This window comes from the organism of the source record quoted next, unplaced genomic scaffold, assembly GCF_019419815.1.
Source record: "Pyrus x bretschneideri cultivar Hongxiangsu unplaced genomic scaffold, Pyrus_bretschneideri_v1 Contig17, whole genome shotgun sequence".
Lineage (NCBI taxonomy): Eukaryota > Viridiplantae > Streptophyta > Magnoliopsida > Rosales > Rosaceae > Pyrus > Pyrus x bretschneideri.
In genome coordinates, this window is record NW_025999468.1 from 1985062 (window position 1) to 1999447 (window position 14386).

General features: G+C 40.5%; 1 protein-coding gene across 4 annotated transcripts; it reads right to left on the bottom strand.

Annotated features, from left to right (window-relative positions):
- Positions 1-435: 435 nt before the first annotated feature.
- Positions 436-7127, bottom strand: LOC103962225 (carbon catabolite repressor protein 4 homolog 1-like). Of its 4 annotated transcripts, none has more exons than XM_018651138.2 (11): positions 6384-7126; positions 4679-5384; positions 4502-4588; positions 3334-3420; positions 3141-3221; positions 2946-3029; positions 2809-2862; positions 2637-2725; positions 2252-2360; positions 1907-2048; positions 436-980 (listed from the first exon to the last, which is right to left on the bottom strand). In XM_018651138.2, the coding sequence occupies exons 1-11, from the start codon at positions 6542-6544 to the stop codon at positions 772-774; spliced, it is 1809 nt and encodes a 602-aa protein (XP_018506654.2). In that variant the 5' UTR covers positions 6545-7126; the 3' UTR covers positions 436-771. The 4 variants fall into 4 exon arrangements, with proteins under 4 accessions (XP_018506654.2, XP_048437280.1, XP_048437278.1 ...); XM_048581323.1 differs by having other exon boundaries at positions 2949-3029; positions 6384-7124; XM_048581321.1 differs by having other exon boundaries at positions 4502-5384; positions 6384-7127.
- Between the last annotated feature and the right edge of the window lie 7259 nt (positions 7128-14386).

Below are 14386 nucleotides of genomic sequence, written 5' to 3' on the forward strand. Positions count from 1 at the left end.
TTTTTGCCTTTTTATTTCTGATGAAATCTCACTGCACATGTTTCCCCGACTGTTAACAAGGGCGACCTTTTACTTTTTGGAGGAGTAAAACTAAAAGATTTGCCCAAATGTTTTTAGGTAATTGAGGTTTACAGTGAGATCAAAGTAAAAATAGCCAACTACAAAACTGATGAACTTCTGGGAAAAGGAAAATACCAAGAGCAAATGCTGCTCATGCAGCCAGCTGACACTAGAAAATAAAATTTTTCATGGTAAGAACCATAAAAATGTAAATTAAAACCGCTGATCAGATGAAATCAACACAGGAGTGGTTAATCATTCACTGTCAAGACATTAATATCCATTAGGAGAAAGAACATTCTAAACACGATACCATACTTCTCATCATGTAATATAGCCTGCTCTGAATAGCGAATCGTAAAAATTAACAGATATGGAAAATTTTCAACTATAGAGCAGCATTCAAATCAATCTTACAGAAAGATGAGGTCCCTGAAAAGTTACCATGTTAGAAAAGAAAATAACGATGAATTGTCACTGTGTATAAGGAAGAAAATTTGAATGCTAATCTTCCCTTCTGTGTCTAATCTTCTTCTGTGTATCTACATCTTGACCTAAATCGACGAAACTGTAGAGATCAATGCTCATCTTTAATCTTCTGTGTATTTTCATGTATCCTATGTAAGTACCAACTTTGCCAGCTGCTGGTTTTGTATAGAATTTGAATTCATTCCGTACTAATTATCGGACTAAGTAATTTCTCAATCATCTTCAGCTTTCCTGTAAAACTTTATTGTTGTGCAAAAATGTTGGGTGCTGCCCTAGGCTCTCCGGAAGAGGTTCTGAGCTCAGATTGTAAGCGCTTGTCTCAAGAGAAAAACTTGCCATGAGGGCAATATGGTCTGATGACCATTTAGCAGATGGAAGGTAACCTTCTATGTCAAGAAGCTCCAATACGCTGTCAAGCCTCAAGCTAGCAGCTGCAGGAAAGCATTATACATACAGTCAACGAAAATGATGAATAAAACAAAATTCAGAATTTGAACAAGGTGTTAATTATATTCATCAGAATGCCTAAATAGCAATGCCGCATGCTTATACATTATGAAAATGCAATTACTCTCGTAATGTATTCCACTATGTACTATAACCAAAATGTCAGATTTGCAATGCCTTGGAAGCCAATAAGGAAGAAATACACGGTGCTATAGAATGAACCGATAAGAAACTTTCACAAGATTTTAAATACTTCCAATTAGATATAGTCATTGCTAGAAACGTCTTTCTGAATTGTTCTACATAAGCAACCTTGGGAGGTCAAAATATTCTTTTTCTAAACTTTACCCTATAAGTTTCGTGAATGAATTTAGAAAGAAAAAAAAAAGACAATAAATGGGTCGAACAAGAATTTTAGGGGAGAACCGAAGCCTACTTAGATTTTACATTGCAAGAGAAGCATTTGTTAGCAAGTAAAGCTATCCTTTTTTCTCTCAAATGTCCATGGCTATTAAATACATCAAGGCTCAATCCTCACATTATTATATGTAATGCCACTTTCCTGATACAGTTGTCTGACTATCAGCCCAGTATTTTGGTAGAAATTAATCAATATATACATCAAAGGACACTTTTGGAAAATAATTTAAGCCTCGTTAAGACGCCTGGATCTCTCTTAGAAAAAAAAGAAAAGAAAAAGAAAGCGAAAGCACCTAGCTCTCGACTCTCAAGTGACAGACATATAAGTAGAGGACAGAAACCCATGTGGTCTTTCCAAAGTATAATTTGTTAATACAGATTCATATTGAACTTTCAATGACTCATAATACACGTTTTGTTCAAAGAAAACATATGTTAGGCTGAACTTTAGCAGAGAAAAATCAGATACATTATAAAACTCAAATGGTACCTGTGTAGAATATATAATCTAAAGTTCCAAAGAAGGATGGTGTGCGGCTGGTGAACAAAGGTTCCTCGGTTTCAGGATCCATTTTCTCACGTTGGTGATCCTCGACCCCATCAGACTGAAAAAAAGTTGCATATGCACTTACCTGGAAAAGAAAAGAACAACTTTTCAGCGCTTTAAAATGATCACAAAAATGATAAGCTCTGCAGAATTCAAATTCTTGCAAGATGTTCAGAACCTCAACCAGCTTTAGAGGTGAGGGTTGGGATACATTGTTCAGTAGGAACTGAGATTAAAAAAGGAGCACAAAATTGGTCGGTAGGGAATTAAGGGATACATTGGCCTTACCAGATTCAATGAATGAGAAAGCTTGAGTGTTTGCAATATGCCCGATTTATCAGTTTCCTTGATGGGAAGAATCTCAACTCTGGCCTTGCTTATGAATGTATAAGGATCACTGCAATGTTGAGTGTGAATATCAGTCTAAACTTCATTTCTCATCCCAAGTAGAAAATTAGAAATAAATAGTCGCCAAAGTTAAGAAGAGAAATATATGGAAAGAGGACGTTTGGTTTGCTAGGAATAATAATTAATATATCCAATTGGATATATTAGTTCAAGAGAAACATGGAATCAATCAATGAGTACAAAAAATCGTAAATGGAAAATCAGGGACTATATCAATTCTTCCATCATAGTCTCAGAAGCCAATTAGTAGTAGCCGAAGGCTAACCTCTGAGGCAGAGAGTTCAAATCTGCACAAATCAGCAGGGGAATCTTCAACTCAGCAATTTTCTCAAGTGCATGGATGAGGGTTACAACCTTGTACCAGAAAAGAAGATAGTCAATTCTGCTTTTTAAACTCAAAACTAATAGAAGGAAGAGTTTCATTTTACACACTGCACCTGCAACAATTTTATGTCTGGATTTTGTACATTTGCATGTATATGGGTATTTGCCTATGGTCAAAAGGGACAACTGTGTCAGCAGTCAGCACTCGAGGATTTATGATATAAGGCTGTAGAATTTGAAATAGACATACTACCACACAAATTCTAGGTTGATTGCCATCAGAAGAGCCCTCATTTCCCACCATTTCTAATATAACAACAAGTGCAACATTGTCCTACAAAATCGCGTACAAGAAGCTGATATAACAAACAGAAGTGAAGCAGAAACAAAAGCCACTAGAACATAGTGAAGAGTAAAAACTATACGAGAGTCTAGAGATGTAAACCTTCAACAGACGGAGAGCTTCATTTTTCTGTTCACCATCCAATGAATCTACAAAGGGCTTTGCTGAATTATTAAACTCAAGCTGCAAAGAAAACCAGAACCATTAAATACCTCCAGCATGCATATATTCACATAGATAGATTTCCTCGCTTTTTCTCCATTTTCGTGGTAAGTACAAGCGACAACTTCCTCACCTCATATGTTGCAATTTCTTTGAAGCGTCGATTGCGGTAAAATGTAGCACATCCATCAACTGTAAGCTGGGACTTAAACGTAAATATCTGAAAGACATCCATTAAACTCATATTACCATGATATAATGCCATCAATCATTTTCTGTTAAGTGATTGCCGTTAGACCACATAAAGCAAAACATATGCTCCCACTTTTCTAGAAGAATTTATATATCATATTCTTTTGAAAACAAACTGGTGCAGAAATCAGAATGCACATTGCACAGAACATTTGTGTAGGGAGGTAATTAATATGATTAAGAATTTAAATGCACAAAACTTATATTTTTAAAAATATTATTTTCATTATTTGTAACGGAAAGCAATGCAAAAATCAATATTACCTGGGCTAATGAATTGGATGTCTTAAAAATTGTATTTAGATTTTTGAGTATCAGCAAGTTACATAGAACTGACATCCTGTTACCTAAAAACTTATATTGAACAATCTCAAGGATGCTTTGTCCAAGTCTTTGACGAAAAGGCCACAGGAAGGTGGCATACTAATGTGACACAATTAACTAGGACAATGAGAGGACTACAGGGCCTTTTACCAGACTTTTTACCAGTCCCGTCTTGTAGCAGGACATTGTTTATACAGGATTCTGTACGAAACTCAACCTACTTACCAAATTTATCTAACAATTCATTTACTTTTTAAACATTAATTATTCCAGATAAGCAGTTCATACTGTATAGTAATGCTTTATTACAAGTCAGGTTAATGCTGGGGAACAAAAAATCAAGACCAACTCTATCTATAAACAAAATAGGTCAGGCTCAAATTTTATCACAGTTGCCCTGTAATTTTGACTTTCAACCTACTAATACAAAGTTCCAATTCCTCTAAAAAGTAGGAATTGGAGGTTTCAAACCGCAGGCTCATACCGTGTTAGACAAGCATTGAACTCCAAGTGGTTAAGTTTTCAAGGGGTGGGCCAACAATGTATACCACAAGGACAATAAAGTAACAACTCAGAAAAAACAAGCTAAGCTACATACCAGAGGACCATGTTAACCAATTCTAACCGTGGCTGCAAGGGTGCATACGTTAGGCAAAGGGATACTATTCTAAGCAGTAAATCCTGGAAGTGCATGTATTTCTATTAAACAGGCCATATCACCTTACCTCGGTCTTTTTCTTCTTGTATACAACCAAGTATCCATATTTTTCCAACTCAGGTTTGAGGAAATTCTCAAAATGATCTTTCTGTACCTGCCCGTAGATGAGGAAAAATATAAAAATTAAAACAGTCTTGGGCAATGATCTCGTAAAAACATATGCGTTTAAGAACAGAGTAGTTACCTCTTGGAGACATAAGATATCTGCGTCATAGTCAATGATCTCATAAAGTAAATTGTGCTGACGATATGCCCATGAAAGAGCCCAATCTGGGCAGTAATCGTGCCGCTTACTACCACTAGTAGCAAGATAATCAGCGAGAATATTATAGGACAGCACCCTAAATGTTACATCGTTAGAAGAGTGTTCTTTGAGGTCAGCGATACAAGAGTTCCACATTGTACAACGTGGTGGATGAGGAGGAGGATAAATCACAGGATCTGTCACTTCGATTCTTGCTGGGCACAATGGTGTACGCGTTGAAGAATCAACAACTTCAAATTTTAGCCTCAGACAAAATCCAATATCATGCTCCGTGGGTACATAATATTCCCAAGATCCCATTTCAATCCATGTTTTCCCATCTTGTTCCACCACCTCATTAGGTTGTGAATCGTCATCCTGATAGCTAGGTGAATCAGGATAGGAGCCATAAGGCCCTAAACTCTTGATAATTTTCACCGCTTGTGGATCAGGATCTGCAAAATGATGGTGCACCTTGTGCTTCTTCCAGGCAGCCATAAAACAAGTGTCAGAGCAATAGTAACTTATCTTGGTATGCCGATTTTGACCTACACAAACTATACACTGAATTGTGGACAGCTTGTCAGGGTGGACAAAACAGCGAACCTTCTCTTGATTGGAAGACGAGCAAACATGCTCTCGGTACCTACAATATATAATAATAATGAGAGATTAACAGCAGTGCTACCGTATATTGGAACGAGTACTGAACAGGAACCCGCCATAGCAGGTTCTGCGATTCAACAATACGTTTCTGTAGTACAACAATTTCAACACTTTGGATGCACGAAAAATTTCATTTTTTTTTTTGGCTACAACAAAATTATTGTTATTACTGTTACTGTATTGGTTTTTTTTTTTTTTTATAATTCTTTCTGATGGACCATCTTTTACTTCATATAGTTATTATCCTTTCTTGTTCTGTATTGTTATTTTGTTCTAACTATATTTTTAATATTTTTATTATTGCTGTAACTTTTATTTATGTTGATCATAATTACTGTTATAATTATTCATTGGTATGCCTAAGTGTCTGAAATTTGAATAAATAAGGAAAAACTAAATCATCTCTTTAATTATAATTATATATCATTATTTTAGAAAAACAAAATTTCATGAAGCCTCTTACAAGTGCCTACCTTTAAGGAAGCAAAATAAAAATAAATAAACATAAAAAGCATCAACTTTTCATTTGTTTATTTATTTCTTAAAGATTTAGAAATTCACTTGGACAAATGAAGCCATTTTTCGCAGCAAAAAAACAGAGCAATAATATTGACTAGAATTACCTATTTCATAAGAAATAAAAAAGAAATTTTATTACAGGAAGTAATTTTGATTGCTTTGAGCAAAAAGAAGAATGTAAAACTTGATTTTGGTTCAAGAAACCAAAACCCAACTCTCCAAATTAGGACCAAAAATCCTACTTGTCCTTATTGAGACTAAATTTCACCAAATATTCACTAAACAAAAAAGAGTAATCTTTTCCTCTGTTTCTTTAGCAACCAAAAGTTTAATAAAAACCCCACTTACAAGTCATACATTGTGATTAAAACCCACATGAAGAAACAAGAATATATTCATACATTCATCAAGAAATTAAAACCCAGAAAATTAAGAGAGAGAGAGAGAGAGAGAGGCTAACCAGGTGAAAGAATTCTCGTGAGGCGGGATTTGAAAAGAGCCTTTGGGTTTGGCCACATGAATGTAGGGCTGGAATCTGCAGCCGAACACAGGAGCATTTGAAGGAAAATGCAGATTGAGTCTCCAATTGGGGGACTCAGACGACCCAGATTCTTGAGCCATTGAAACCCAAATGGCATTACCAGAAAAAATGGGATTTTGGCGCAGAATGGGAGGAGGGTTTTGCGGAAAATGGGATTTTTGATCTCTTTGAAGCAAAAGATTGAAGCTTTGTGAGAGAAAAATTAATGGGGTTTTGGGGGTTTTATCAGAGGTTTTACGTGGAGGAAGATGGAGAGGCCTCTTTCTCTGCTCTAATTATATGTTTTTTTTTTTTTTGAACGAATATTTATGTGGAAACAGTGAGTGAGAGGGAGTGTTTGTTTTTTGTGTCTTACCGCTATTTTTAATCTGCAACAAATTATGAATGAAAATTGATAGGAAAGGAAAAAATGATTTTTTATTTTATTTTAGTAAAATTAAGAAATAAATTTTCTTTTGTGTCGTAAAGAAATTAGTTGAACTGCGAAATGAAAAAAATAAATTGGAATGATAATTTTGTAGTTTCATTAGCCAAAATTTTCTTACTTGTACTTGTATAGTTACTTCTGAAGTCAAATCCGATTTATTATTTTTTCCCTATACAAATAATCTTGTGTGTTCTTTGTTGTTGTTACTTCTTAAGTCAAATTTGATTTATTGGTGTTTTTCACACAAATAATCTAGCGTTGTATGTACTTGTTGATCCTAAAAATTACAAAGCTTATGTGGCGCACAGGCCGAGTAACCAATAAGCTAACTACGTCATTCGGTTGAATGCGAGGCGTGCCAACTCGTCGGCCGAGTAGTAAAATTTGTTGATGTTGCGTTGAGCGCTTTGCTGACTTCTTTATCTTGCGATTGCGGCCGAGGAAGAAACAAATCTCGGCCTTTGGATTCTCGAGCCTGAAGACAAGGCTGCTAGTTCTGTGAAATTCATAAATCGTCGGCGCCGGATTCGGTCACAGTGATTATATTCGTGAGAGTATAAGCACGTCGAATCGACATTAGACTGTACGGACACAAGTATTCAAAGGTGATGTATGTCTTGATGGTGAATGCGGTTCGGCCGTCAGAATGCCGAACTCTGAAACTCACTTGTGAATATCCAATCATAAAATCACTCGGCGTTCAATGCGCCGAATGTCGTAACTTGTAACACTTTACTTCGCCGAGAAGGTTAATAAAATGACCTCTGCCAATAAGGATTTCAGAAACTTTTCTCGACCGAGACTTAGATAGGTAACTAGTCGGCCTCGACACAGTGCTATTTATCCAAACTGAAGGTGCTCATCGGTCGGCTGATTCTACGGTAACAGTGTCGTTTATCCAAACTGAAAGTGTTCGTCAGTTGCCTTCACAGTGCTGTTTATCCAAACTGAAGATGTGTCACCAGGAAAAAGAAAATAAAAAATCTCAAGATGTTTGAGAAGTTTTGCGCAGGGCAGTTGTGTGTTGAATTGGAGGTCCCTGAATTGCACCATCCTTTCTCTATTTATAGCAGCAAACCCAATCCTAACCATACTCGAACTAGGACTACTTACCCCAATCCATCTTATCTCGGCCAATCCCACTTCTATTAGGACTTTGAACTCACCCCCTTTTGAGGCCATATTCATTGTTGGTCGAGAATCTAAATAGCACTAGGACTTTTTCGACCCCTTTGTTCATACAAACCACTCCTTCTTGTGACAAAACTCGACCATCCTTGCTGAATGGCCCGGGACCACCAGGTAGCCCATAGTATATTTGAAATGGCTTTGGGCCGAACAAAAATCTACACTTGGCCCAATAATATTATTTTGGGCCTAAACATTGCCCCCTCTTTTCTGAGGTCCTTGGCCAAGAATCCTTAGACGATTTCGACCTTGAAGAAGTGAACTCTACGAGATACCCATGAGATAACGAAAAGCCTCACACGTCTTATCCATCGAGCGCATTCATGAAGTGTGATCACACGACCCGAATTCTCCTGCACGTCCTGCCGCGTGTCACTCCCTTGATTAACCTAGCAGCCCTCAATCATGATCCTCGAAAACATGCGCCAGCCAAAACATCTCTTCCACATTAATACATTGATTTCGATGTAGAATGCAATCGTGCGTCCTAAAACCTCGAGAACCTTGATCCTATTCTTAGAGATTCCTAAGATATCCGAAATGATTGGCCATTTCCCGATCGATTTTTCCCTCAAATTTGAAAATCAAAACGCCTCAAATTATCAAATGTTTGACCTTCCTCTCAATACGCCTATAAATACCTGAAATCCTCCCATTCGTACATTTCATGCTTCCATAAAACTTCAAAAAATCTCTCCGCCATTTTGCTTTCGAAATCCCAGAAAAACAACCTTTTATCCTAGAAATCCTCCCAAACATTCTTCCAAACTCTTCCAGGTTTTCCAAAATGACTTCCAACACCTTTATTTCCAAGCTCAACGACAAATGTAGCAAATGCAAAAGCTTCATCGATCGGAGCGCCATCAAAACCCTGCACTTTAAGAATGACCTGAGCACTACCCATCAAATCCTGGGGCCACTCTTCAAGGATGCAGTACCTTCGTCTATCACCACCCTCTTCAAGGCTTACTGCCTGACACCCTAACTATAAGGGTTCCACTGGTCAAAGTGGGACCTATCAAAGCCCTAAGGAGCCTGGTCTACGACCAATGCCAACTGGGCGGCTTGGGTCGTTCGAATGGAAAATTTCTTCGGCCAATAGTGGAAGGCTCTTGGTATCTACGATGCCATCAAACTCTCGACCATGGAACTAGCCATGGATAAAAAATTCCTTATGGCAGCACTAAGTCTCTGGTGCTCGGCCACCAACACCATGGTACTTCCTTTTAGCCCTCTCGGCCCTACCATCCTCGATGTCTCGGTCATTCTTGGGACTCCTTTCTCTGGCATTCTGACAGATGCCACTCTCTTTGGACGCTTGTCTAATCTCGACCTTAAGGCACTCTTCGATGATCGAGCTGTCGAAACACTGAGCCGAGCTAGTCAAGAACATTCGAAAGAAAAGGTTCAGAAGCTACACAAGAACTTCTTCAACTACAACACCCTTATCCTCCACTTTGTTGGCCGAGGCGAGGCAAGTCTTAGGAAGGGAGAACACGAAGCCTTCCTATTCTACTGGTACAACAAATTTATTTGTTGCACCTTGTCAAACAAGTGTTTGGTCGAAAACATGCCAGTGGCTGAAGCCCTGGCCAGTGGTCATACTCTGGCCCTTAGCTCGGCCGTTCTCGCCAATCTTCTCCCTGCCTGGCCGAGGCGACAATTGGAAAAATCGACCCAAACCAAAACGATCCCCTCTGGGTTTTCCAACTCTGGCTACAAGTCTACTTCGCCATACTTCAGCTAGACATCTTTGCCTTCCAACCTACTACCTCGCTCAACCTTCAGTTGGCATCTCGGCCGTCGCCTCCTCACCAGGCCGAAAAAGTTTTCAAGTACTTCTTTAGCCTAGAAGTCCTCTCCGACGACGAATTTTTAGTGTGTCGTCAAGAGCACCCTTACTCTATTAAGCTTTCAACATCAGCCTGGAGTGAAAGTGAAAATGCTGCCCTTCGCCAGAATTGGGGGTCGATCGTGTTAGCACTTGACCTTCAACTTGGTTATGATTTTCGCCGAGTGAGTTGGGAAGTCTACCACCCCCACTTCATGGCTCGACAACTTGGATACCTTCAAGGTTGTTCAGTACCTCTACTCATTTCCCGTTCCCTCTTTAGCTAAGAACGCCTTTCTGGCTCATCAGAGAGGGAGTGCAGAAACTCCAAGAAAGAGTTTCACGATCGGTGCAAAACATTTCGCCTTCGACCAACTCTTTTTGAATCGCTCGGCACAGACACCTTCAGCGACTGGTGGGAAGAGTACACTAGAGCCTTCTTTGGGGTTGCGGTCGAAAACATTACCGACAAAATTTTCGGCAATCGACCAAAGAAAATCTTTGCCCCTCAATCCAAAGAACCGACCCGAGATAGATGGCTAGCCTTTCTTTTATTTCTCTTTTCTATTGTCACTGATCCTTGCTAATGTGATCTTGTTTTCTCAGATGGTTGGTCGTCAAAGAAAGCGGACGTGATCGCCGCGGCTGCAGCCAAGGAGAAATCTGCTCTCTCTAAGAGGAGCAAAACCGCCGTGCAACCTTCACAAGGCAAACGACCTCGTTCGAAAGATAAAGTGGTCGGCGAAGCTCCCCGACCCTCAAAAAACGTTAAGAACTTGGCGAAGAAGGGGGTACGGGAGATCCACGTGATTTCCAGCCACACTATTGGGATAACCACGACAAGCAACTCTCCCCTCGCACCGGTCATCCTGGCCCCAACCGAAAAACGGCCAACGGTATCTTGCCAAGTAACCCGGGCCGTCCCTGGGGTAGTGGCTGATCTAGGGACTGCTCCGCTGGTTGAGGGACCTATAGTCTTGGGGCCAACAACTACGCCTGCCCTTGAGAAAATAACCCCACCCGTCGGGACAAATTTCCCGAATAAACAATCAACGATAATCTTGGAAGAGGTATGACTATGTCGCTAGTGACCCTTTCTTCATTTTATCAAATTTACAAATCTTAACAACTTTTTATTTTAGGACGATGAGAGCGACGAGGGTGACAAGATTCCGCTGGCGAGTCGTCCTCGACCAACCAGACATACTTTCGCCACTCTTCCCCCCTCCCGTGGTCGAGGCGACTGCTCGACCGGATCCTCCTACGGCTGATCGTGGGAAGAGACCTCTGGTTGAGCCTGAGGCGACGGCAGAAACGCTGTTCCATCCACAAGATGAAAACCTCAACATTTTTCCACAAGAAGTTACCTTGGCTTTTGTAAGGCTCACTCCCCTTTCTTTATTAATTTTATTATGACGCATCTGAACCCAGGAAAATATTAATCGTCAGGTGCCCGATTGTTCATTTCACTGACAATTCTTTGCGCCGAGGGGTGTTATCTACATTTCCTGGCCACCTTAGTGGCCATTAAACATATATAAACTCCATCGATCGCGTGAATTGAGAAGCAGTCTTGGACATTGGGCTTGGCCATTAGGCTCTCTAGGTTCGAGTAATGAACCAGAGGACATGGCCAAAGTCTTTTCTCGGTAGGTTTAAAAGCAATTTCCCTTTGTTATGCATCCCATATAATTTTCCTTTTGCTTACAAATTTTCTTTTTCTGTGCAGCCTTCGTGGCAGGTCGAGCTTGACGCTCTTCTTTAGAGCACCACTGGCGCGGCTGGTTCCTCTGCTGCCTCTATCGAACCAGTAGAGACTGTGGCCGAGGCCCAAGCTTTTGTCAAACTGCATGAGCTTCTGTCCCTCTCTGCCTCTCAGGTCCTCCAATGCAAGGGTCTTGACTCCGTAGGGGAGTGCTTGAACGACCTTGCAAATAGCGGTTTCTTGAGCACGGACAATATCGCTTATTTGTCTGATCTTCTGGAGTAGACTCAACAACACTTTACCATTTTTGAACAAGCTCTATGGGTCGAGGATGACCTAAAGGCGGCAAAGATTGCACATGAAGCCGATCAGTCAGAGGTGGAGGCCATAAAAGTGAAGAAGGCGCAGCTGATCGAGTTTGATCTCCAGATTTCTGAGCTTCAACAACAAAGATCAGTTGCTGCTTCAGAGCTTGAGAAGGATTTCAAGGCGAATAAGGCTCGGTTGACGACTTTCACTGTCGGCGTAAAGCACATCCAGTAACTGCAACTTAATGAGAAGATGAGGCAAGCTGAAATCATTTTGAGCGAAGCAAGGTGGCTGGAGTTGAAGGCTGCTCTCGAGACCTTCCTCCCCTCGACCCCTTAGAATTTTTAGGGGCTTTTTAAATGTATCTATACGTCCTTTTATGAATTCAATACAATGATATTCATTCTCGCATCTCCCACGTGACTGGATAATACTTCTTTAAGAATTTTCTGTCGATTGGTAGTTTATGAACTAAACCAGTTTAGTCTTTAAGGTGGTATGCCCAATTGCCGAGAACTTTATGGATGATGAACAGTTTTTCCCAATTTGGCGACTATTTGCTGAACCTGGGGTCTTTAATCCCTACGGGTAATACAGTTTGCCAAACCAACTCTCTTTCGCCGAACATTTTTTGTCTGATACGTTGATTATAAGATCGCTCAGCAATTTTCTTCTGTGCTACTAATAAATTACACGCGTCAAGCCGAATTTCTTCCAAGTCTTCTAACTCTTGTCTCATAGCTTGACTGTATTCGGCACTGAACAAACTACTTTGCTCGATCACTCGTAATAAGTTTATACTTAGCTCGATTGGTAACATAGTGTCGTGTCCGTAAGTTAACGCGTAAAGAGTTGTTCCGGTGGCTGACCGGGGTGAAGTTCGGTAAGCCCATAATGGTTTATTTAGCTTTAAATGCCACATCCCAAGCCTCTCTTGTCGTTTTTTCAAGAATGCCGATTAATACCTTATTGCTTACTTCGGCCTGCCCATTCGCTTGTGGGTAATACGGCGTAGACTGCTCAAGTCAGATATTCAGATTCACCGTGTATTCCTTAAACCTATCAGCTGTGAAGATTGTGCCATTGTCGATTATGATCGTTTCTGGCACGCTAAATCTGGTCACAATACTTTCTTCTACAAAATTGCAAACTTCTTTGGTTGTTAATTCAGCGTATGATTTTGTCTCAACCCACTTAGTGAAGTAGTCGGTTGCCACTAATATCCATGCGTGTTTTGCTGCTCCAGAAGATGGTGTGATTTTGCCAATTACGTCAATTGCCCATCCTTTGAACGGCCATGGTTTGGTAATCAAGTGAAGTAATTCGCCTGGGGCTCTCTGTATAGGTCCATAAATCTGGCACTGTATGCATCCCCGCACGTATTTGATGCAGTTCTTTAACATACTCGGTCAGAAGTAACCGTGTCATCTGAGCAACCAACGCATTTTGCGTCCTGATTGGTGAGCTCCACAAATTCTTTCATGTACTTCGGCCATTGCTTGGACAACCTCATGTGGGCTGAGGCATAGTAATAGTAGCCCATCCTCACCCTCGTTCTGGTATGACACATAATTCATGGCGTAGACCCTCGTTCTCCTGTCGTGTTTATTGTTGGGGTTATCGAGATATCGTAAAATCGCCATTCTCCAATCGTCTGGTAGTGTCTCAACAACACATATTCCCACGGGGTCTCCTCGCTCTAGTAACGATGGTAGTGACATCACTCTCGTACGTATCATGTGATTGCGCTGGAGAACTTGTTGATTGACCAAGGTTGGGTAAGATCGCAGGACTGTGGGTATTACCCGGCCTAGCTTGCCCCCCCGTGAGTTGTGCTCCAGAGGCAATTTGGGGGAGTTCGTTGGCGTTAGTGTTTCAAACACGTGAAATGTGCTTAAATGTAATTCGTTCAAAATACTCGGTTAAATAGGTGACGACCATGTGATAGGGTGCTAGAGTACAACTCATGCAACGAAAAACGTTGTTGAGTTGGTTAATCACGAGTTCAGAATCACTAAGGACGAGGACATAGGTTGCTCTTAAATCGTGTAGGACGTGAAAGCCGATGATAAGAGCTTCATACTCAGTATGATTATTCGTACAGCCGAAATCTAACTTGAGAGAGAAATACCAGCGGTAGTGGTCGGGGGATTAAATGGCGATACCAATACCAGCCGAGGTAGCGGTGCTAGATCCATCAAAGTGCATCGTCCAGTAGTTGTCACGTGTTTGGACTAAACCGACGTCGACCTCGCTGCCCTCAGAACCATAAGGAGAGGGATGCTGGGCCAAAAAATCGATAAAGGTTTGTCCTTTAACGGCCTTTTGGGGTACGTATTGCAAACTGAACTCTGATAAAATCATTGTCCATTTCCCAATCTGGCCTTTGACGATAGGCCGAGTAAGCAAGTAACGAATAACATCCATTTGGGCAATGCCCTGTGTGACTGATGGGAGCATAT

What these genes read in the sequence shown, in the direction of transcription:
- LOC103962225 (XM_048581321.1), bottom strand. Translation starts at nt 6,544, where the DNA reads ATGGCTCAAGAATCTGGGTCGTCTGAGTCCCCCAATTGGAGACTCAAT. An exon ending in TTTCTCATTCATTGAATCTG is followed by an intron (nt 2,049 to 2,251) that starts GTAAGGCCAATG and finishes TTTCTTTTCCAG; the next exon opens with GTAAGTGCATATGCAACTTT. An exon ending in AGATTATATATTCTACACAG is followed by an intron (nt 981 to 1,906) that starts GTACCATTTGAG and finishes GCTTTCCTGCAG; the next exon opens with CTGCTAGCTTGAGGCTTGAC.